Here is a 25,894-nt window from a genome sequence, read left to right as displayed (position 1 = left end):
ATTTCACCATCACCACATCATTTTATCTTCGCTTTTATTTTTTTTAGGGGGTGGTGGTGGTGGTGAGGGTATTGTTTGTTTTTATAGTTGTAGAAATTGAAACCAACCTAGATGTAATCTTGCCCAAGGTCAAATAGTGAGTGACTGGAAGAGCTGGAACTCAGTTTTAGACCTTTTGGCTTCAGAGCCAATATTTCTAATAATCTTTACATGACACTCTGTTGCCTCAAAATGTCATTACTGAGAACAGGCACCTAAGACTTCCCATCACCTCATACTCTGATCTCACGACCAATATCCACATGCCTCACAACCCATTTACTACCATCGCCCTTACAGGATCTAGCCTCCTGTCATTCATCCCCCAATTTTCTGCACAGCTCCTAATGTGCTACATGAGGAAGTACCTGAGAGCGATGGGCATGGTGCTTTTGAAAGCGTCAACCACTGTTGTTATACCCCATCTCCACCGAACCCAAACTCTTCTACTCTGATCTCTAGACACTCGAGTCTGAAATGCATAAACTCCCTGATATTTTCAGTCCCTTCGCTTTTTCTCAACGTCTCTTTGCCTTTTTGTTTTGACTAAAACTTGGCTTTCCTTTGAGGACACTGCCTCCCTTTCAGCTGTCAGAGTGAAAGCTGATTTTTCTCATGTTCCCCAACTCACTCCAAACTGTTTCTCTTTCATCCTTGAAAAGCTCTGGCTTCTTTGAAGCATATTTTAGCACTTTGTACCTCCTAATCACACTCCCTCAGCCACTGATGACTCCAACCTCCGGCTCACAGTCTCACTGTCCTGCCATCATTCTTAGAAACCTCAGCACCCACATGGTTATCCATCCAACAACCAACAATCTAGCACCAACATCATCCTTGCAGCGACCCACTGCCATGTCTGCATCCATCACACCCTTCTTGTTCTTATGCGCATCAGTACCCAGCCTAGATTTCATGGTCTAGCACTCTTACCATCCCTTGTAAGACCCTTGATTCCCTTCCATTGATCTTGCTTGGTAGAACCCCAATCCTAGTTAAACCCAGCTGTCCTCTTAGCACCAAGAAGAATACTGTGAGAGAAATTCACACAGTTGTGTTGACTGAGTCACTTCAAAATCACAACCACAGATATCAAATTGGCACTCAATATTGCCAAATGATACAACAATACTTCCATTGTAAACTTACTTCCCCATTCTCTGAGAGGTCTAGTTTATGCCCTGTCCTCTCTCCTGAAATCTTCAACATCTCTCTTGAGCTGATGACTGGACTACACATGTCATAGAGAAAATGTTTAAAGCCAAATTAGACCTACATTTTCCTTCCACCTCAAGTCTACAAACCCAGCTGCATCTTCCCCTACACATTCTGCCTTCCCATCTGCAACAGCACCCCTGCTCTCCCTAGAACTTGTTTTCTCAAGGATCTTAAGTTATCTTTTTTCTACATCATTGAATTCTCCCTATATTTTGGATTTTTCTGATTAGCATACAAACATGCTAAAATCCTATCTAAAAAAAAAACAACAAACAACACAAAAGACAAAACAAAATGAAGCAAAACAGCCTCTCCCTTGATTTCTCACTCTCTTACAGTCACAACCCTATTTCTCTATCCCATGCCAATGAATCCATTTTCTCATCTTCCCATGGCCCTCTCTTCAGCCCACTCCAATAGGCTCTGTCCCCATCACTGCACTGAAGTGGCTCTTATCAAGGTCATCACAGATCTCTATCTTGAGAGAATCAATGATCAGTTCCCTAGCCTCATTTTACTTGAGTTCGCAACAGCATCTGGTTCCTTCTTGAAACATTTCTCACTGTTTCCTTCCAGCTTTCTGGCTGTTTGTCTCCCCCAGGGATCTGTCCTCCACCCTCTCCTCTTCTTTTTCTATGTTCCTACTAAACAAGTTCACACTGTTCCATGGCTTCAAATATCCTTTTAATGCTGATGATTCTCAAATGTTTGTTTCCAACTGGCGTCTTTTTCCTCCGATTCATATATCCAAATATCTCCTAATCTCTCCGTTCAGATGTCTAATAAATATCTTAAGCTTATATGACCACGCTTCCCTCCCCAAGTCTTTTCCCATAAAGCCTTTGGTATTTCATTAAATGGTATACTAGGCCAAAATCCTGGAGTCATCCTTGATTCCTTTCTTTCCTTCATGGGCTGCATCCAGGTCTCTTGTAAGTCCTGTTGGCTCTACCCCCAAAATATATCCCAAATCCACCTGCTTCTCATCACCTCTCTGCTACAGTTTGCATTCCAACCACCATCATCTCTCACCAGGAGAAACGTACTGGTCCCTTTACACTGCAGTATCCACACCCTAGCCTGAATGATTTACCTAAATGCATAAACCACATCCTGCTACTCTCTCTCCCCCACCCGCATGGAATTTCATCACCCTTAAAGTCCAAATTCCTTACTGTGGCCACAATGCTGTGCATGATGTGGACACTTCTCCCACCATGACCCCATCTCCTTCTACTCAACTTCTCATCCCGTTCGCTCCAAACACACTGGACTTTTGTTCCTGGTGTACCCCAGGCTCATTCCTAACAGCCTTTGCAGGTGCTGTTCTTTCTGCTTGAAACACTCTTCCCCCAAATATTCATGTGGCTGCTTCCTTGATACATTGTTTATTTCTCTGTGTAGGAATATACATTTCTTGATGGCAGAGGTTCTGCTGGTTTTGTTGACTGCTGTATCCCCAGCAGCTGAACAATCCATGGAACATAGTATGTGTGTAATAACTACTTACAGCCCGATGCTCTCTTCTAAAGCCTTCCTTGCATCCTTACTGCTTTTAGGATGGGCATTATGCTGTAGCTGCACATTCAAGAACCACAACGATTAAACCACTCCAACCCTCAAACTTTATTGCCTGCTACTGTTTAAAGCCAACTCTCTTCCAGGGTGAGAATGCGTTTTGAACAATACCTTTGCTCAGTCTATTTCCTCTACCCATAGCGCCCTCACCATAACACTCCCTTTGTTTAAACTCCACACTTCTATCAAAGCCCACCTTAAGAATCATCAGGATGTCCTAGATCACACCAGCCCACAGCAACCTCTCTCTACTCCAAATTCCTACTGCCCTTATAACTGCTCCTTTCACAAAGCACTATATTGCATCATTGAGGTCTTTTTTTAATGTCTGTCCTGTCTCCCCCATTACATATAAACACCCCAAATAGAGAACTGGTTGTAAAATGTTGTGAATCCCCAGAGCCTCATGGAGTGACTCATACATTGTAGGTAGGCATTCGATGTTTGTACATGAGTTTTATGCCTCTTCTAATGCTTCAAGTGTACAGTCATTAGCAGCCATTTATTAACTGCCCATTGGGTTCCAGATGCTGTGCAAAGTGCTTTTAGCATCTAGTTCATCTTCCCTGAGGACACTTGACAGATATGATTTCATCATCAACAGCCTTTTGTTAATCCTATGTAGGCCTTCAGTCTGTGTTTCTGCATTATTACCCTCAGTAGTTTAATTTGCCAATTACTTTATTATCCCAATCATGCTCTTTTAAAAGTCAGAATCTGAAATTTTAACAAAATTATAACCAGAGAAGGTAAACACAAGAATTAAATAAAATGCCATATATAAAGTGCCTCACACTAGGGTTGGAATGTACGGGGGATCAATAACGACAGCTGTAATTTACAGGTTCTTCCCAAGTGAAATCCACCTGCCTAGCATAGTGCTGTGCATATTTGTAATCGTTAAAATTGATTCTGACAGTGTGTGTGTTTTTGTGTACAGAGAACTTTCTATGCTCTCACTTATGTGGGGGAAAGGAAGAGAAAGCAAGGCTCTGGTCGGCCTCTCTGAGCTGAAGTCTACTTGGAGTCAAGACTGGAAGCCATGGAAAGGGAACAATAAGGGGATGCACATTACCAAGGCTTAAATGGCGTCCTAATAACAGCAACACCTGTTATTTGCTCCTCTCGACCCTGCAAAGTCAGCGTTATTATCCTCACTCCACAGATAAAGGAACTAAAGCTCTGAGAGGTTCAGTCTCCCTTCCTATGTGACAGAGCCTGAGTTCAAGTCCATGATCCTGGCTTCGTGTTCAGTGTTCTTTGCAACACAGTTTTTATTCATTTGCTCATTCTTTTTCATTTGCTTGTCTGGTCATACATTCAGCAAATATTTGTTTGTTACCAATTGTATGTCATGCACTGTGCTAGGTGTTTGGGATACAAGGCAATGAGATACTGCCCTTGGCCTCTGGGTCCAGAACATAGAGAAGAGGCAGAGATACTATGTATTAAAGAAATTCACAAAAGAAATTCCTAAGGGCTGGTTCTAGAAATACTCTTCCAGTGAACCAGCTGATTATTCAGTCCTCATTCTCCCCACAAATTCTGGTCCCCTCCCCCATTATCTCTGTTATTCTCTGTGTTTATAGAGAATAGTAGTGATCTCTTGTTTCTTTTTTCAAACTCAGGGACATTGAGGCCAGGAAAGACCAAAGGGCTTGCAAACTACCATGCACATCAGCAGCAAAGGCTGTAAAGTCAGGGGTGCTTTGCTCCCTACCCCAGGTATAGTCTACGGATATGCCTGGTCATCACCACTGATATGTCCCTGGTATACTGGGCTGACTGATGCTTTGCAAACACAATCTTGTGTAAATACAGTTGGATAGCTTGCTATTTAAAGGAATCTTCTGATGAATCTTTATTATTGTCTTTCTTACCTTCTGGTCCTAACCATGTTTCTTAAAAGAAAATTTTCTGCTTTCTCTCTATGTCCTTGATTTTTTTTTTAATAATTTATTTTATTTATTTATTGGCTGCGTTGGGTCCTCACTGCTGCACACGGGCTTTCTCTAGTTGCTGCGAGCGGGGGCTACTCTTCATTGTGGTGCTACTCTTCATTGTGGTGCGAAGGCTTCTCATTGTAGTGGTTTCTCTTGTTGTGGAGCACGGGCCCTAGGTGCGTGGGCTTCAATAGTTGCAGCACATGGGCTCAGTAGTTGTGGCTCATGGGCTCTAGAGCACAGGCTCAATAGTTGTGGTGCTCGGGCTTATCTGCTCTGTGGCATGTGGAATCTTCCCAGGGCAGGGCTCAAACCCGTGTCCCCTGCAATGGCAGGCAGATTCTTTACCACTGCGCCACCTAGGAAGTCCCCTCTACGTCCTTGCTTTTTAATTACTTCTCAAACACTTCAAATACCGAGCCAGCCTTTTTGGAAACCATTCTTGTTACGGAAATCAGCTGGAAAAACCCAGTGCTTATCTTACGTAAACTTCCTTCCACATCTCATGCTCCTGTTTTCTTGAAATTCTGTGATATCACATCATCTTGTTGATAAATCCCAACTCAACATCTTTAGACTTGATAGAACTTAAGTCCCAGATTCATCTCTCCATCTATCCAATGTGCAACTCATTCATTCATTCAACAAATATTTACTGGGTGCCTACTAGGTGGCAGGGAATGGGCTACGTCTTGAGACTAACATGAACAAGGAATTTATTATCTGGGGATGAGAAGCAGGAAATAGATATTCACAGGGAACTCAATGGGTCTACAATTGAACTCATGCTTTTACTTTGCAAATGTCTCCTTTAATCTACAGGCATTTAAAACTCCTACAGTCATTCCAGACATTCAAGTCAGAACTTAGAATTTTTCTTCCGCCTCCCTTTTTCTCATCCATGAACTCTTGCCCAAGTCCTTTCAAGTCTATGTCATAAGTGTATCTGCGTTCCCCCTGCTCCTGCCCTCACTCACATCCTCACCGTCTTTTGCCTAGTTTAGTATGTAATGTCCAGAATGGCCTCTTCACCTCTGACCTGAGACCAGCATCCACTTCCTCATGCTGCTCCAGCCATATTTCTCTTACCATGAGAGTGACCTTTCCAAATCCAGATTTCAACATAAATCTGACATTTCGCTACTAAAATTTCTTTAAAATCTCCCTTCCCTTCGGGAAAAGTCCAAACACCTTCTTATACATTAAAGGTCCTTCTAACTGGGCTCCTGCCCACCTTACAGCCCTGCTTCCCATTGTGCCTCCCCAATCACCGCCCCCACCCCGCCACTGCCCACATACTCACACTCTGTGCTCTAGTGATGAATAACAGAGTTTCTCAGAATTTCCTGCATCAAAATTCAATGCAAATATTCCCACCTTTGGGTAGCCATTTCCAACACCCTCCCTTAGGTAGAGTGCTTTTGTTATTTTCTCCTTTAGAGATTACTGCACATTACACAAAATAATTAGTGTAGCCCCTGATCATTGAGCATTTACCATTTCTGACATCATGCAAGACCCAGAGGCAATATACAGTGTTTAAGAACCTGAGCTTTGGCAATAGCAAGACTGGTTCAAATCCCAATCTGTCATTTATTTAGCAGAATGATCTAAAGCAAGATATTTAAACTCTCTACATCCCAATTTCTTCATCTTTAAAACGAGAATAAAAAAAAACCCTTTCACTGAGTTGCTGTAAGTATTAATAAGTCCAAGTACAAAAAATGTTTAGCATGATATGTTATACCATAAGCTATTATTAAGTTGAAATCATAATTATTATTTTTGTTACTATACTTTTTATATATACCATGGGGAATTTGCCCCCAAACCCTAGATGTTTTATCCTCAATTCACAACTAACGAGGTTAGATTACTTGCCCGAAGTCATATAATTAGAAAGCAACAAGGTTAGAGTTGAAATCCACAGCACAAAGCACCATTATAGCTCTTATGATGTGGTGTGAAATGTATTTACTGTGTACCCAGCTCTCCACCTGGATGTGAGCTCCCTGAAGGCAAGGACTTTGTCGTATTCATATTTCACACAGGAAAAGTTTGAGAATGAATGAACAAATGAAGAGCTATGTTTCAGTCAAGGCAGCCTGACGGCTGTGAGATTCCAGTCCTGGGAGAGGGAAGAAGTCTCTGGTATGCTCACGGGGGCCATGGAACACAAACCACCACCAGGCCCCTGGGGCACTCACTCATTGCTTCTATCTGCACATGGATGAGGTTCTCAATGTCCTCCTGCAGTGTCTGATGGGGCTTCAGGGGGATGGGCAGGTAGCCGTAGTGCTCTCTGTTGCAGAGGTACATCTGGATGCCTGAGGACACAAGAGAGGGACAAAACTGGCCAATCAGAAAACACCCTTCTTAGTTCCACAATGACGACTAAGGAAAAAGAGACTAGACTGTGGCCAAAGCTGAGTCTAGCAATGAAATTGAACAAGTAGTTGTTTCGGGCATGGTATGTAGACCTCAGAAATGCTCCTTTATTAAGAAAGTACAACACAGAATTGGGGGCAAATAAAAAAACATGGGCCATGCTTCGGCTTAGAGGAAATTGATTTTTTTCTCTCTGAAGAGAAAGCATCCACGTGGCCTGAAGTGAACACTAAAGGCACGAAGGATCAAAAAGGAGGCAAGGAATTCCTGTTCCAGAGAACAGAATGGAACACTGTAATCCACCTACAGGAAATAAAGAGAAAATGAGGAATAAAAGCCACATTTGATATGAAAGCAAACAGGAAAATCCTGTAAGGCTGACAGATTATTAAAGCTAACTCTAGGCATATGTAGAACAAAAAATAAAAAACAAAGGAAATTTAAAATTTTCCATGATTCTCCATGGTTTGATTTCTTCTCTTAGCACGCATGGATTGGGAGTCAACCGACAGACATGAAACTTCTGTAGAAGAGTCAGAAAGGGATAAAAGAAAGTCTGCATTTCAAGTCCTGTTAAGAACCTGCAGTATGACAATAGCAGAGACATAGCACAGCCCTCTTGTTTTCAACACCCCCAGCGTCTTCACAGCCCCAGCTGGCTAACTCCAAGAATTATACAGCACCTGTGTTCAACCAGGTAGCTATGAACACTGGAATCAGAGAGGTCCAGCAACTGACAGTCCTGACTAATGAAAAGATTGCTTAGGTAAAAGGACAAGGCTGCCAAGCTCTGGTCCATGTGTCCAAGCTTCTGATTTGCTAATTTCTATAATCACCTATGCTTTCCAGACAGAGAATTACCTGCATAGCGACTTCTCTATTTTGTGCAGATGAAATTTCCTCCAGTCAGCTGTATCACCTGTCAAATCAGGTGAAGCTGTCTTGTGCCATTAACAGAGAAGAACAAACAAAGAAGAGAGCTTTTATGCTCCTCTTTACTGAACCTGGCTCCCATCAGGACTAGTCCAGCAAGCACTGTCACGTCTCTTGCCTTCACCAAAGAACTCACTAGCTCTACTGTTTGCTGACATGAATGCTTTTGAGAAACTTCAAACCCAAACGGACCCTCTTGCAAAGTCATGATGAATTCAGGAAATGGAAGGGAAGTGATTTAATGTTTAGGTTGCCTCTCTAGCCTAATTAGGTAAATAATTTTATAATTCAACTTTCCAAAGCTTCAGTAAAAAGGGGAGATGAGACCTAGCCAAGCTATCCATCAAGTGTGAGGGGAGAAGAAAGGCATTTTCAGACATGCAAGGTCATAAATATTTACTTGCCATCATACTTCCTCAGGCAGCAGCTGGATGATGTGGAAGAAAAAGAAGACAGGGGAGTAGGGGGAGGAATGGAGGAGGAGAAGGATTACTAAAAAAAAAAAAAAAAAAAGATGAAGACGTAGGACATAGTGAACAGGAGAGTCAATACAGAAGAGAAGAAGAGGGAGCTGCAGGTCCACAGCTGTGGCATCTCTCAGATTAGAGAACATCAGGAGGCTCCAGGAGAGACATCTTCATACACATGCACAAAAACATCTGCTAAATCGGGCCATTCTAAAAGGAGTTTTAGACAATTAGGGATTAGTTTTGGATTGTATTAGCAATAATAAAACTAAGCAACTAAAAAAGGCAATTGTTTTATTTTTAATTTTTTAATTTTATTATTTGGCTGCATCAGGTCTTAGCTGTGGCATGCGGGATCTTTCATTGTGGCACGAGGGCTCTTCGTTGTGGAGCATGGGCTTCTCTCTAGTTGCGGCAAGTGGACTTAGTTGCCCCGCAGCATGTGGGATCTTAGTTTCCTGACCAGGGATGGAATCCAAATCCCCTGCATTGGAAGGCAGATTCTTAACCACTGGACCACCAGGGAAGTTCCCTGAAAGGCAACTGTTAAGTCAGATATGAAAGGGAAACTAGCCATAGTCCATAAATGGAATTAGGTTCACATGATTATAAGAACAAAAACACTGAACATCGCTCTATCTTATTGAAGTATCACATAACTATGTCAAGAGCACAGGCTGATGAGAAGAATGTGCTTTTGTGAAGGGGGCAGAGGGAGGGAAGAGAACTAACTCCTCTTCAGTAGTGGAGTCAATAGATATTTGCCTAAAGCAAAACCAGAAAATCAAGAAGTAGCATGCTATTTTGAAAGATGGATGTGGCTATCACACTTATACCATCATCTGCAAGAGTTAAAAGTGTTTGTCTTTTAAAAGAGGGAAATGGTACAGGGAGGTGACACTCAGGGGACTTCTAATTTTATAATAAACTGTGGGAGACTATTTGAATTGATTCAACTACGTGCCTGGATAATTGGATAAAAATATAAAAAATTTAAAAGGAAATGTGTTGATAATTAGATAAAATCTAGGAAGGAATCTGGCACTCTTAGTGAAAGCTACTTCTGGGACAAACAATTTTCTCTTTGAAAAAGAATGGTGAAGGATACTGTACCTTGAAGGCCTGTACTTCTCTTATGAAGATAGCAAACATTTTCTTGCACTCATATAGTACCTTAACAATGCAAGACTGACTGATCTACCTACATTTATCCTTGCTGATGGAAACTCCAAGTCTGAGAAGCTGTGATTTACCCAAGGTCAAATCCCTGTCCCTAAAGAGCCAATGCCAAGTATCTCTCTACCCACCCAGGATTTGGAAGCCGAGTCTCAGAACCAGTAATTACTCTGGACTGCCATCCCCGCACGTGGGAGGCGCTTTTGATCACTCCCCGTGATGTGCAGGAGGCAGCTCTGCCTGCCTATCACCCACATCTCTCGCCTTTTTGACTCACAGCAGACATCCGGAGGATGACTGGCTGGCGCCAGAGATGGTTACTGTGGCCATGATACACAGCCCAGATCACTGGCCACAGCGGGGGGGTGAACTCCTGGCCCTGGCTTCACTATAGCCACAGAGACTCGCCCATGACCCCTGGGCTCTCTTCTTGGGCTGGATGGGCAGCCACACCCCAGCACCCCAGCACCCTTGGATTGCTCCTGTCATTCATCACCCACATGTGGTGATGCCTGGAGTCAGAGGTGAAGGATTAGGGTCAAGTTTTGTGGTTAGATGGTCCTGCTGGGACGTGGACTCTTTTTCCTTCTGGACATTTAAAAAATGATACTTCAATAGATGGTCCATAGCTAGGGAGCTTCACAGGAGTGAGAACAAAAGAATATAAATCACCTTTCATCAAGACTTTCAAGAGAGAAGGGAAGTGCTTTGCTTTGAACCTAAGAAGGAAAGAGCTTAGAAACACTGCATGGGCTCTGCAGGACTCCAGGCTCATTCAAGTCTCTTCTAAAAATACTTCAAGCCGAGTAAAAGTGCTACCTTAGAACCACATGACTGTCAGGGAAGCGCTTTCATTCCCCCAAATGACAGTCATTCTTTCCTATCCTGACTCCTGCCCTGTTCACAGTTTGTACCACAGATATGACCCTCAGCTTTCACTGCTTCATAACTATTACTTATGTTACCACATGTAAAGATCTTATCTCCCCAACTGTCTCAGAGCCTAACACAACGCGAGGCACAGCAGGAACGTCTAAAGGACTGGCCCGCTCCTCTTGCTTTTCTACCTCTCCTCTTCCCAGCTGAATCACCAAGCAGCTCTGGGCCTCTGTACCTGCTTTTCAGTGTCCTGGGTATGCCTGTGGGAATCTGACGAGTGAAGAATGAAGTCCAAGTGTACAGGCCAAGCAAGGGGCACAGCTGAACAGCTTCTATCCAGTGTAGGTCATTTTTCCAGCCCCAAATCCAATTCTTGGGTCAAAAAATATATCATAATAATTTGGTGCCTGGGGCACAAGAATGCCTTGTGCAATGTCTATCAAGGAGGACTTTGTTGGGCAAGGATCATTATTGTAATTGCTAATAGCTCACTTTCTTGAAGCATCCTTACTTCAAGCTCTTAAGCAAAGGGACTGGTACAAGTTTAAAGACTGGGAAGGCCCTGAATTTGCTTCCCATCCCGGAGAAATCAGAGCCCACTGCAGACCAAGTGGAAAGAAGCAGTTACCATTAACGCTGACACAAGGACCTTCATGAAAACTTCCAATTCACATAAGAACCTTGCTTTTGCCCTGACACAAGCCTAAAAAATGTCTACACCTGGTCAAAGGGTCTAAATGGCTCTAGCAGCCAAGGAAAAAAATAATCAGCTTTCCACATTTCCACCAAATATTCTCATTCCCATGAGTGGGACACCTGTGGCTTCTAGGATGGCTAGATGTGTGAGTTGTAGCTTGAATCTGTATTAACATTCTCACCTGCCAGCAACCTGCCTCCGCTGCCTGGGGTCTGTGCATGATCCCACCCACCCTGCCTAAAGGGCCACGGGAATTTGTACCCTATCTGCCTGGTTTCTAAACTCACATTTGCAAGCGGTTAAGTGGCACATTTCTGGCTCCTTGATAATGGGACCTGACTTCTGTCAGGAAGGTCTGAATGATCCTGAGAAGAAAGCCTTGCTTTAGGGATGTTGTGTATCTTGACGTTGAACCACTGTTGTGAATTACATCCTCCCTGACTGCACATGCAAGTGACACAAGAGTAAAAACTTACTTCCCTAATGACTTGTCTTCCTCAAAAAGTCTACAATGGTGCATGAAAGAGTTAAGTCTGGTTTTGCCTTTCCTTCCACAGAGACTGTGGCAGGGATGGCTGGCTGCCTCCCCAAATCTGTCCTCTCCTTCTTCTAGACAGAGAATTGGGGCTCTAGACTGCATAGAATAAAGACAACACTCTGAGCATCCCTTACAGCTAGGTGTTGTCCTATGACTAAGTCTGGCTAATGGGCTATGAATAGCAATGATGTGTTCAATTCTGGATGTACCCTTAAATGGCCGAAGAGTGCCCCCCCTCTGGTTTTTCACTCGACAGCTGAAATGCCTCCATGCTGATGAGGCATCTTGGATCATACGATTAAGGACAATATTTCATGGAGGGTGGAGAAGCAAAAGCCAAGGAGCCTGGGTCTCCGAAAACTCTGTGGAACAGACCACTATACTAGCTCTGATGTTTTTGAGAAGAAATAAACTTCCATGTTTTAAGCCTCCGTCTTTCCCAGTGTCCTTCTGGCCCTCTGTTGCAGTTTTCTGACTAAGAAAAGGACTCCTACAATGAACAAAGCAATGCAGGGGCACCATAAAGAACCAATCACATGTCCATGGCTCCCACCACCACCACCACCACCATCTTTTACCCAGAGGGGTGGAATAGGGAGGATGGGAGGGAGGCTCAAGAGGGAGGGGATATGGGGATATATGTATAAATACAGCTGATTCACTTTGTTATACAGCAGAAACTAGCACAACAGTGTAAAGCAATTATATCCCAATAAAGATCTGGGGGAAAAAAAAAAGAGTGGATTCCTAGGTAGAGGCCAGTCCTGACTCTTGGTCATTGGTGCTCACAGGGACAGCAACACAGAAAGTACTGGTATGGTTACTACAGATAATCAATTGCCTCTAACACTACCTGAATAGAAGGCTATTTCCTTATATAAGAGTGTTTTTTTAATAAAATGCACAAAATAAAGGAGCTGGTTATTTGCAGTGTTTCCATGGTGGCAGTACAACCACATACAAACAGTACCTGCTTGCCTGCTGGAGAAGGCAAAGACAATGATGTCATCAAATGTCCAGGTGTAGTCCTGATGTGGGGGATAGAACATCAGCTTGTCAGAGGCTTCCTTCCTGAGGTCAATTAGGAATGTGGAGTGGACCATGGGGACCGGAAAGCAGCCCAACCTCTTCCATTCTCTGATCTGAAGATAGTCTGGGGTCCGTTTATAGAAGCCCTGTAAGGAACAAATGGGTGGGTTATGTTCTCTGAACTGAGGGATTCCTCTTTCTCAATCTTCTGTTAGGCTGACTCCTAAGCCATCACTGGTTAAGTACAAGCCTCCAAGCAAAGTCACCTTCTCTCTTCTTACTTTGGCCTAAGAATTTCCAACTGAGCTCGAGAAATGTTATTTACATATAAAACAATACTAAAAGGGTCTTGTTATCAGAAATAATTTTGGTTTCAGCATATCTATTGATTTAATAGTTTCATAAAAGTATACTTTATGTTGACTTACGATTGACTATAACATGAGTAATCAGAGGTGGTAAAGCAGAGCAATTAAGAGCACATGTTCCGGGATCTGGTCGAGTTTAAATCCCACCTCAGCTGCTTGCTGTCTGTAGGTATTGGTCAGGTTACTCAACCTTGCTGTGCCTATTTCCTCACCTGTAAAATAGGAATGATGGCGCTATCTACTCCAGGCGATTGTCTGTAACAAGTAAGTAAGGTAAAGCCCGAAAAGTGCTTTGAACAGTGCCCAGCACCAAGAAAGCATCAATAAATATTGGCTACTATTATAATTATTCCATTGCATTGGCTGATATTTTTAATGAAGCATGCAGTACTTAAACAGATACATGGGGCCTTCTTTCAATGCAATTACTTATTCAATATTCTGGTGAAACTGCCACTGCTCCATGCTTTTGCAGGGACTCCTCTTTCGAAAGTTCCCTCTGGGCAAGCACGCAGGACAACCAATGCTCTCACTCTGTGGTTTTTGAACACACTGGTTTGGAGCAACCCAGCTTGTTTTCCCTCTGAACTCAACTGTTCATTCAACAAACATCTACTGCGTGCCTACTGTAATCCAGGCTGTGTTAAAAGCTAGACACTTAGCAGTACATTGGCAACTCCAGTCTTAACCCTCATGGGGTGTAGAATCCACTCGAGCTTATACTCCAGCAGCACCAATTACAACTATTGCCAAAGCTCAAATCCATTCCAGAGAAGATGAAGGTGTGTCTTATCAAAACATACCTTAAAGCACGTGGAAGCCAAAAATGTTTCAGGTGATGGCAGACTCATGGAATGAGTGTAAAGTGTCATAGGGCCAGCACTTTGAAGGGCACAATACCCAGTAGTTGCACAAGTTTTTGCATATTCATTAATCAGTCACATTACTTTAGGTTAACTTTCTGCAGAGGTGTCAGTATCCACACATTAGGTACTGCAGCCTCTTCACAAACATTTCCTTCAGTGTCTAGTGTTCTAGCTGAGTTAATGCTCACACTGACCACGTGATGAGGTAGAAAGATGACAAATTAAGACTGAGAAGATGTGCATCTTAGAGTCATCTTAACCATTTAGCTGATTGATCTTAACCCACGCTTACCCTCCTAAGTTTCTTCTCCTGAAAAAATGGGGTAAAAGCTGATTTGTCTTTTTCACAGGGTTGTAGAAGGGATCACATGTGATATGACCTATGAAGATACTTTGGAAACTGTAAGGCATTATATGAAGTATTATTATTCCTAGAATTTTTTATGAGCCTTAAACTTAAGGATCACTTAACATCCTTCAACCATCAATATTCTTACAAGGGACAAAGGGAAAACTGGTCCTTTAGGGGACTGCCTAAGAACACATGTCAAATACAAAGTTCTAGACTACTTAGGACAATATTCTCAGAATGAGAAGCTTGGAAAATTCATGATGAGGATGAATCACTGAGTATCCTGGGGGCAGGGAGGAAGGAAGCAGAGAAGGAAACAGACTTAATATGCTTCCTGCAGACAGGCGGAGGCAACAGATGTGTCTTTTTTTCCACATAAACTGGATGTTGCTGGCAATGATTCCCTTTCGTTGACCAGACAAAAACGAGGTCATTTTGTTTTGGATGTGTTTAAAGGTTCTGGAAACCAAGGCCTGCCTCAAGCTTATGAAGTCATTGGCTATTTCTGTTCCTGCCCTAGCAGAAGCCTGACTGGAAAGGATAGAGAGCCAGAAACAGAAATAAATTAGAATTGCCACTAAATTACTTAGGTTTTACTTTTACTGTGCAAAGTAGGGGAGCTTTTAATATTAAAGCAAATGAGACAACAGAAACCAGGAGGCTGCAGTTACTAAGCTAATCCACTCGATGTCAATGCACAGCTCATTAAAAACACCCCAGAGTGATCCTGCCATGTGAAGCACTGCAGATTATTAACTGAGAGTGTATGAACTTAAACAAATTTAATATAACAGCTTCTCCCCAAGGAACTGATTGGCTTTTATAAATATGAACTTAATCTGTCCCTAAAGAGATGTGGATGACAGGCATTCTAAATCTCTTGGAACTGCAGGAAATAATTGTAACAAAAGAGTACTGCCCCATCCAGTAGTATGCTAGAGCCACTGACTGTTACATTTTCAGAAAGTTTGCAAGCCAGTTGACAGGTTGGTAGCTTAAAATCTGTGAAAACAAAAGTCACGTTAATCCCTACCACTCTAAATAAACCACAGACAGCAAGCTTTGCATATTGTTAATAATTATATCATCAAGTTACTGTCAGCAATTTACTTAACCTTTCCCTCAGCTTAAACAACATTTGCATGATGGGATTACTTACACCATGAAAACTGGCAAGTTTTACCAATCAAGGGTTTTCCCCCACAGATAGCCAGTCATTAAATATTTATCAGCACACTACTGGCCTCATTCTTCATCCAAAACCAAATCAAATATAAAAGAGGGACTGAAAATTTAGCTCTTTGAGCATGAGAACACACTTAACATATAATTTTTCCCTTAGAGAATCTTTATTCTATGTTGATATATATTACATTGATCAGTTTCTCTCCCAAATTAACTAAAGATAAAAAATATAATCAGCCATAAGCATTCACCGCAATAGATCTCTACACTTCAAAGATTTTACAATGGAAGAGACAGATGATAGAAAGTAAAAATTTTGTTTTTAACTCAAATTTTGTAAAAACATCTACCACAGCAGTTCTAATTATTAGGTCTCTTTGGAAATAAATTTGGCAACATATCAAAGGTCATTAAAATATTTAATACTCTTTGAATCACTAATTCCAGTTCTTAGAAGCTGTCCCAAGGAAATAATATTGAACATGGAAAATTTTATATTAATTATGATTTCATTATAATAGTTAAAAGTTGCAAATAACTTAAATGTTTTTAAATTAAGAGAAAGGTTAAAGTAAATTGCAAGCTGTTATCTATATTAGAGTGGTAGGGATTAACGTGATTCTTTAAAAAATTTTTTCTATTTCCAGTTTTTTATAATGTTCTTATGTTAATTTTAATGACCAAAAATATTTAATTTTTTAAAAATCTCTGAATCAGGGAGAAAAAAAGTACAAATTTTCAGCAAGCTTTATTGGTTAATTTAAAGCTTCTAATGCTAAGGTCGTTAGAATAATTTCTTCATAATTCATTAGTACCAAAAAGCTCACTGGGTTGTGGCACTGGACCTGGATTTACCTCCTTTCCTGAAATGCTTGCTCTAGTAACACAATGACATGCTTGCTTCAAGGGAAAAAATCAGAAAAAGACTGATGGAGCTACTGTTGACAGGTGGCTGCCTTGTTAAAACTCATAACCTTAATCCATTAACCAAAAGACTTGCCTGAGGTGTGATTCCGCACCAGAAATTAGAGTACAGGCCCCGAGATTCCAGCATGGGGGCTACAATGGTTTTGTTTTCTGCAATCAATAGATTGAGGGTCTGTGGATTAGTCAGGAAGTTGTCAACATCTATGAACTAGAAAAAGAAAAGGATAATATCAGATGAAAAGGTACTTTTCAGTAACAGGTACAAGAGTAACCCAACACATGCCAAAGGATCATGGAAACTTGCTCATGACATATAGAAGCAGCTATCCATGTTTTCCTTACGGAAACCCCTTGCATCTGGATGGCTTTCATTCAGGCAAAATACATTTAGTCTAACTTCCACATGTATAGTTCTGCATAAGGCAGAACATTCATAAGCAATGAATTGGTGCTATCATCAGGCATGTACTCAACCAGGGCTCAACCTAACCTTGGTCAGTGGTTTAAGTATAAGATATTAATGGCTCTTAAGCCCTTAAGTAAGGATTTATTCTCACTTACTGAGTGCCCACTCTAAGTACCAATGAACAGATCTATTTAGGTTGCCTGTGGTAACGCCAAAATGGCCCCAAACCAATTCACCGATGCTATCTTAATGTTACAATTAGAATTTTTGTTTCAAGTATACTATATTAACCCATTCTTACCAGAAATCCATGTTAACACGGATTCATTTACAGGGACGGTATAACAACAATTTCTCTCATGTAAAATAATCACACTGAACTGTACACTTAAAAAAATTAAAATGGTAGATTTTATGTGATGTACATTCCCTCCCCTGGCACACCCAGTAAATAATCAGAAGCTTTCATGATTGGATAGTCAATCTCTTTACCAAAAATTCTGTGCTTCAGCACGTGCACCCTTCAGTGACATTTAAACAGCTCTACAATGTTAAGTGTCACCACAACTGGAAACGTCTATGAAATGATTTGTACTGAAAGCGTGTGTGTGATAGACTATTGGGCTGATTTTTGTTGTGGTTGAGAGGCTGAAGATGGACAGAGGTCAAAAGCATTCCCTTTAGGAATCAGAGTCTCGTGACAAAGAACAGTCGTCCACAGGTTTCGTAAAACAACACAGGCTTTGCTTTATTGGCGTTATTTGTAGTGTTGTATTGGGAAATGTTTGCCAGAAGAAATAAATGGATTTTGGGGGCCACAGAGGAAGAACTTTGTTCCCATAAATTTGGGGAAAAAAAGACTGTTAGTTTTCTAAAGGGAATAGGGACTGTAGCTCCTCGCTGCTTAGGGAGCTGTCCTTTCCAGTTGAGACAGGTTCCTGGAAGGCAAGGATGGGATATAACATTCATTCCTAATCGTCAAGCCCAGCATTGCTCTGGACCACTCTTGAAGTTCTGAGGAAAGTAATGAAACCTCTTCATGGGGAGATATTCTCCAGGAGAGTCCAGCATAATTAGGAGCAACCAGGAAGCCAAAGAAGAGATACCATTCCCCAGACACCTGGGAATAAGAGGGAACAGCATTTCAGAGCTACTAATTTGAATCTCTTTTTATGTAATTAATTTCTCACATCCCCAAAACTCTTCTAAAAAGTTAATAAGACCTTTTATATTGCTTTACCCACAGCATACCCCATGAACTACAAAGATTTAGAGCTTCTCATGCCTGCTATATGAAAGAGATTGAATAACTCAAGAGCTTATTTGCTTCTTCACTAAAAATGCATGTGAGGGATGGGTCTGAGATGAAATCCAGGTATCCTGAAATTTATTAAGTTCTCCAGATTCTTCCTTGTGCCTTTATTTAAACATTGAGGAGGAGTTGCCTAAGAAAAGGTTATTTTGATTGCTCCCACAGTCCTAGATTATCAACGATTGATTTGGACACATTCTAGACAACAGTTGTCAAGAAATTAAACGTCTGTTTTTACCAGAATGTAGTCTGACCATTTTTCCCTCGCAGTTCGAAGGGCTGCCTGTCGTAGTTTCATCACGTGGCCAAAACGGGAGCCAGGCCAGTGCTTTGGTCCAATTTCATCAGGGTAAGATCTACAGCAATGATAACAATAACATTAATAATAATAATAACAATAGCTAATAATTATTGAGTGCCTATATACTCCAGGCACTATGTACTAATTCATTTAATCTTCCAGTAGTAACCCTAGGAAATCAATCCTATTATGGCTATCACTATCCCCCTATTACTGATAAGAAACTGGAGCAAGGAGAGGTTAAGTAATTTGCTGCTTCTCATACATATGCATCGTTGTATGAAATATTTCAGTGGGTTCTCATTAGAACTCACTTAGTCCTCATGATGGAAGTGCTACCACTCTCCCCATTTCACAGATGAGGAAATAGGTAAGAGTGCTTAAGCCATTTGCTTAACATTACGCAGTTCACAAGGGGCACAGCATTTGAATCCAGGCATAACCCCAAAGCTCACATTCCTAGACACTGTCTTATACATTCAGCAATCACATAACTTTGGAAATGTTACAGCATCAAAATATGAGTTTCCCAGGAAAAACAAAGGTTTACTTTACTCTCAGTAAAGGATTCCACAGAGTCTAACACGTTGATCGACCCCAGACGGAGTGATTAATGTGTTAGATCCTGGGATCTAATGCTGGGATCTCTACCAACATCCACAAAGCTGCCAGGACTTGTCCATGGCCACGGAGGCAGGTGAGTTAGCACACCCTCCAGAACCTTTCTGAAAGCTCCCAACTGGTCTGGACACTGATAAAGTCACAGTGGCTCCACACTGGCCACCGCTTCAAGTTCTTGTAGCTGCACTGGCAGTACGTTTGCCTCAGTGAATGAGAAACTGCAAAAACAATGAGACTGTAACCATACAAATAAGATTAATAAAACTATTTACTGCACAGGAAGTCTCTGGAATGTCTTCCCCAATCATTGTTTCTACAAAAATCAGTGGAATTCCTGTTTTTCTGAATATGTTGCCCCAAAAAATGCCTTCTCTGATATTTCTTACACTGACCTTGGCATACAATATATTTAGTCAAAATCTGGCTGTGGAGAAAATTACCTGGATGCTAGAGAGGTACATAGCGTCTTTCTGGGCCACTCTAATTAGGCCAAATCCATTATAAGGAACTCCAAAAGAGTGTTCAAACTCTTTTACAGTGTTCAAATTTGGTTGTTAAATTTTGCTCCATATGTGGACCATATACTGAGATTTGAGATATATATGTAGATATGTATATACATATATGTAATAAAAATATTATAATATAGAGAAACTAGAAGAACAAAAATTTGTTCTGGAATAGCACTTATTATTATTATAATACATATATGGCTTCCAATAAATGACTTATCCTGGGCAAAATTTTAGCAGCTTAATTCATCCTATTTCTACAATTTCTTAAGCTGGAATTGTGGCCTTGGGAACATTTAGAGTAGTAAGTTTAAATATATTTATTCATGTTCTCATTTATTCATTTGTTCATCCAACAAGTATAAATTTAGTGCCCACCAAGAACACAGCACTGAGTGAAATATAAAGTATTTATATATTTTAGCCCCTGCCAAAGAAATCAAAAAATACTTAGAAAAAAAGCATGAATTAGATAATTACTATTTGTAAAGTTTAGTGTTGTGCCAAACAAGATGATATAGGAAATAAGCAATACAAGTGTTGAGAGAAGGTAGATCTTTATAACTGGAATGACTAGCAACAGCTTTTGGTAGCAGTTAACCGGTAGCAACATCTGGATATAGCAGTTTTCTTTTAGGAAATATTGGTGTTTGGGTATGGATGCTAAATGTATGAAATCTTTTAAAAATATAAATCAGGTATTTGAACTTCATTCTGTAGGTACTAGAGAGTCACTGAAGTCTTTTTAACAGAGAGAAGAAAGCACATCATTAATATTTTAGGTAGACTGATTTGACAGTACGGTATAAAGGATGATTTGAAGATGGAGGCTACTAAGAAATTGTTATGGTAAAGACTGGAAATAACGTAAATGTCCATCAATAGGAGGTTGATTAAATAATTATGGTACATCCACACAATGGTACTCTGCAGTCATAAAAATAATGGAAGACTCTCCTTAATGATTGCTCTAGAATGATTACCGAGATATGATGAGTGAAAGAGCAAAGTGGATGTAAGAAGTATACAAACTTGTCACTCTGCTCCCTCAAGTACAAAAGGTTTATACTCAAAGTATGAATAAATAATACCAATATTTTAAAACATATACTGCTGTGGTAATTTACTCAAGAACTAATGAACACCTGAACTTGGCTGGTAGCTGCAGGAGTAAAGAGGAAGAGAGACATGAAGATGTGTCAAAGGAAGAAATGGCAGGTCTTTGAAACTTACTAGACACAGAGATGAAAGACAAGGGAAAGTCACATGTGCCTCCAAGACTGGACGCCTATAGGATGGTTGGAAAACTGGTCGAGGGGGCGGGGAGGGTGCCTAACGAGGTCACAAAATGCTCTCTTGCTACTCACTCAGGCTCGTCCATAGGCCTCCACTCCACGTAGTGATAGGCTCTCTGGACATTTTTCAGCCACTCCCTGAGTATTTCTGTTGTATTATCCACATTGTGATCAGTGGCTGCCCTGCGTGAGAGAAAGCAGAACACGGTTCAGTTATTACGTCATCCAAAGAAAGTCGGAAAAGCCAAAAGACCCCAGGTTAACTGAAAAGAGAATGGCCAGTTCTAGACATTGTGTATATGAAAATGACTCCCTCCTGGTCCAAACCAGACGATGAATTTCTGAAGTGAGAGATGTTGCTTTAAAGCATCTCTGTGTCATTAGATCCTTAGGCAGGACTTGGCCAATAGTAGAATCAATAAGTGGTTGTACTAAAACAGTATATCCATAAAATGAATTAAACTAGAGTTAGAGAACTAATATTCTTGGAAAGTTTCTTATTTAACTCCTAGTTAATCCAAGATGTAAACTCTGTCTTTTAACTTTCATAACAACCCTCAATTTAAGCAATTATTCAGAGTAGCATTTTCATTTCAAGTCCAATAAAATTTTTAGTCAGTTCTGCTTTAATCATATGCACTAGAGGGGAAAGTCATGATAATAGTTCCCAGTATAAAATTCAAAATCCAAGATATCTTCATCTACCTATTTTGGATTAACTCTACCATCGCTTATAGAAAATAGAGTACCTTCAAAAGTCTTCAAACGATGTACACAAAACTTATTTCTGTTCTGCCTTGAAAGTTTAATACCCTGGTCTGCTTAAAAGGAGCTTAACTCACTTATTGAAACAAAAATATTTTCAAATTTTATCACAAAGCAAATGTATGCTCAATATAAGATACATATCTAAAACAAAGTTATTCAGAACACCTAAAAATGAACCAATGGTCCAGTCAATTGGAAAAGAAAGAAGGAAAGAAGGGTTATAAACTTGACATCAAATAAGATAGGATTCAGGCCAAAAAATATTAAACATGACAAAGCAAAATTGTAATTATACTAATAGTGCTAAAAGATATAATTCACATCAAAGATATAATAGATGTGAATATCCATGTACCTTCCTATAGTACAGGGGTTGGCAGACTTCTTGAGGAGCCAGATAGTGACTATTTTAGGTTTGCAGGCCACACGTTCTCTGTTGCAACTACTTAACTCTGTCACTGCAGCAGTAATGCAGGCATACACCATACATGAATGAATGAGCTTTGCTGTGCTCCAACAGCCTTCTTTACAAAAGGAGGCAATGCGCTGTGGTTTGTCAACCCCGATGCAGCAGAAAGTATAGAAAGTGCAAGGAAAAACAAGCACCAATAATAAGAGATGTTAATATACCACTTTCAGTTGAAGAAAGTGCAAATGGGAAAAAAGTAAATACATAGAGGATCCATAGAACACAATAACAGAGGTTATACTTATTTCTCAAGTGCACATGGAACATTCACAAAAACTGACCAACAATGTACACTATGAAGAAAGCCTCTAGGGACTTCCCTGGCGGCACAGTGGTTAAGAATCCACTGCCCATGCAGGGGAAACGGGTTCAATCCTTGATTCGGGAAGATCCCACATGCCACAGAGCAACTAAGCCTATGCACCACAACTACTAAGCTTGTGCTCTAGAGCCTGTGAGCCACAGCTACTGAGCCCATGTGCTGCAACTACTGAAGCATGCACGCCTAAAGCCTGTGCTCTGCAGCAAGAGAAGTCACTGCACTGAGAAGCCCGTGCACTGAAACAAAGAGTAGCTCCCATTCACCGCAGCTAGAGACAGCCACACGCAGCAAAGAAGACCCAATGCAGCCTATAAATTAATTAATTTATTTACTTATTTATTTATTTTAAAAGAAGAAAGCCTCTATAAAATTGGAAAAATACCAAAACAGCATTCTCTGATCACAATGTCATAAAACTACAAATTAGTAATAAAATAACCGCCCCCAAATTCCATTTGAAACGCTCTATTAAACAACTATAGAGTGAACTAAGAAATACAAACCAACTTCACAACTTCTAAATATAAATAATGAAAACACTAAATATCAGAACAGGGTGATAAAATCAAAGCAGTGGTCAGAGAAAAATTCAGCTTTTGTAATCCTTACATCAATAAAAATAAATGAGTTGAAACTCCTCAAAAAGCTAGAAAAAGAGCAGCAAAACAAACAAGCATAAAGAAATACGTTTAAAAACTAGATATAAAGGAAGATTTCCTAGCAAGATGCATGTTAGCAAAACTGACTCCAGTAGAGATACAAAACTTAACCAATTTTCTTGGAAGAAATAAAGAGAAAAAAGAAAACAGTGGCCCAGATGGTTTCATAGGGGAATTCTACCAGATATCTTAACAGATTAGATATTTCCAATGTTATGTAGCTTGTTCTCCAGAGCATAAGAAAAAGAAGTTGGGAATTCCCTGGCAGTCCAGTGGTTAGGATTTTGCACTTTCACTGCTGAAGGCCCAGGTTCAATCCCTGGTTGGGGAACTAAGATCCCACAAGCCACGTGTGGCTACAGCCAAAAAAAAAAAAAAAATCCGAGTCCTTTGAATGGTCCAAGTACAACACTGATATCTAAATGTGAGTGATAAAGATACACACACACAACTGTAGACCAATGGCCACTTGATCTCCTTTCAAGTCTTTTCTGGAAATCAGATTAGAACCAGCTCCTTTCTTCAAAACAAGGTCTAGGAGGGAGACAGACCCACAGGCCCACCTGGATATTTCATTATCTGGAGGGAAGAGAGGTGATGTGTGCAGCTGAGAGTATCGGGGGATACCAGGTGAGTACGCTGGGACAAAGATGGGGGAGTACAAGGACGTGGGAACATGGGCCAGGAAGCGGGCGAGAGTCCCGGGCTTCATCCAGCTTGCAACTGTGCCGAGAAATGCAACATGTCAGTGAAAAATCGCATTCACTGTCAGACACAGCCACAAGCCCCCGGCGTCCAGCACGGCGTCCAGCATCACAGACAGGAAGGGCACTAGGGTTTCAAACCACTTACCGCACAGCATGAAGCACATGTAGAGCAATTCCTGAAATAGGGAATCTGCTCTAATGCACATTATTCTTCACTCAAAGTACTGTCAGTAAGTTCAAACAAAACAAACAAAAAAAGTCTTGATGATAGTGTTAGCCAAAAGTTTTAGGAATTCTATATTATTCCCAAATTACTTATAAATAGTATAGGGAAATTTAGACAGCATCTACTCCTTGCCTTAACTGTTGTTTCTTTATTACCCAGGATTTATATCCTCTCTGCCCTCCCTACACGTTGATGCATTTCCTCCTAATGGTTTTAACAAAGTTAAAATTTAACAAAGTTCTCATTGTATGACATTTACTTTCCTGGAGTACAGACTAAACAACTCCAAACTCTGCTGACAAACATCCAGAGAAATTAGCTGCTTGGAGTATGCGAAGATAGATGTGTCTAATTAAAAGTAGAGGCAGAGATTTTAAATACTGTCCTGATTGTTTTTAAAATGTCCTATACAGTTACTTTCCCGAATTGTTAAGATTCTCTTTGTTTTCAGGCTTCTGAGGAAATGAGCAAATCCTCCAGCTGTGGTCACAGGTTCATCCACTCTGGTCTTTGATGCACAGGGCCAGTCTCCTGCACTGTCCCAGAGGAAAAGCAGCGCGGCCAGTGCCAGCCCACTGAGGAAGGCTCGCATTCCCCTCCTCAAGACCAACTGCCCTGCCTCTCCACTCCCCTGGAGAAGGCAAATAAACAGAAATCCAGGCAGACACTTCTAACTGCTGCCTTTTAATCCCTCTGATGAAAATGTGTTTCCGTTTGAATACATAATCATGAAAACATGCAGGCACTGGTCTCTTCAGAAGGATGGGGAGAGAGAGAGAGCAGAGGCCCAGATGCAAGCTCCCTGGAGGAAAGATAAGGCTTGAGTTAAAGGCTCTATTTTCAGAGTCCTGCAGAAAATGTAATAGTGCAGTGCCTGACCTGCCACGAGGCTCCACAAGCAACAAACACAAAAAAACTCTGTGGCTAAGCTGGATTTTTCCATTAAGCTCGGAAGCTGAGGACAGAGAGAGTGTGCAGGAGAAGCCGAGGCCTCTCTCCCAAACCAACAACTCCTTTCAGTCCCCTGGAAAAAGTCTGCCATCCTTCTCCGCATCAGATCCGGAAAGGCACCCGGAGAGGTAACAGACATCACTAAAGGATTCCTTGAAGAAAGCAAATGATGTAAAGAGACATCTGGAGAGGACCTGCAAGTGATACACAGTGATTAGTGACTTCACTAATCAAACTGGAAAGCCGCTCTCAGTGAAAGCACAAGCAGGCACTGGCTGGAAGACCAGGCTCCTGGGAGGCGAAGCCTGTGCGATCTTTGCCTCAATTCTTCCAACCAGAGTAGAGTCACATTAAGTCATCTCTCTGGCTCTGGATGACGTAGCAAGGAGAGCTCAGCTCCTAAGATGTGCCAATCTTCAAGTAATTAATTTTCTTCGAAGGCCCCATTGGGACAGTGACTTCCTTTTATCTCTAAGGAGCACCAGGACCTGCCAGCCACTAAGAGGTCTCCATTGTCTTCAGGAGAGCTATGGCCCTGATATGGCTGTGATGCTCGTGGTTGGTCCCCTCTTTGTTCATTAGTCCCCGCTGGCTTTCTTTTGGAGCCAGTACCTGACATGGAAGAGCTGGCAGATACAGGTGCAACATCCACGTGGCCTCAGGGGGAAGTCTAGGCCCTTCTCACCATAAAGCTACATATTCGCTTTCTCTCTGATTCTGCTTCTAGTTCCTGTTGCCTCTTCCTCTTCCCCAGCTGTGCAT

The 25,894-nt window shown here is 41.2% G+C and overlaps 1 protein-coding gene across 1 annotated transcript in view; it reads right to left on the bottom strand.

Moving 5' to 3' along the window:
* The window catches only part of COLGALT2 (collagen beta(1-O)galactosyltransferase 2), a 111,239-nt gene that overhangs the window by 28,885 nt on the left and 56,460 nt on the right, over window positions 1-25,894 (bottom strand). The window contains exons 2-6 of the mRNA XM_057728007.1: window positions 21,103-21,213; window positions 18,540-18,657; window positions 16,657-16,791; window positions 12,827-13,031; window positions 6,986-7,105 (exon numbers count right to left, since the gene is read on the bottom strand). Of these exons, the coding sequence (XP_057583990.1) occupies window positions 6,986-7,105; window positions 12,827-13,031; window positions 16,657-16,791; window positions 18,540-18,657; window positions 21,103-21,213 (689 nt within the window). The remainder of the gene's footprint in view (window positions 1-6,985; window positions 7,106-12,826; window positions 13,032-16,656; window positions 16,792-18,539; window positions 18,658-21,102; window positions 21,214-25,894) is intronic.

Source organism: Hippopotamus amphibius, chromosome 3, assembly GCF_030028045.1.
Source record: "Hippopotamus amphibius kiboko isolate mHipAmp2 chromosome 3, mHipAmp2.hap2, whole genome shotgun sequence".
NCBI classification, from domain to species: Eukaryota; Metazoa; Chordata; class Mammalia; order Artiodactyla; family Hippopotamidae; genus Hippopotamus; species Hippopotamus amphibius.
The sequence above is the reverse complement of the archived record's forward strand: the minus strand, read 5'-3'. Positions and strand labels throughout refer to the sequence as shown.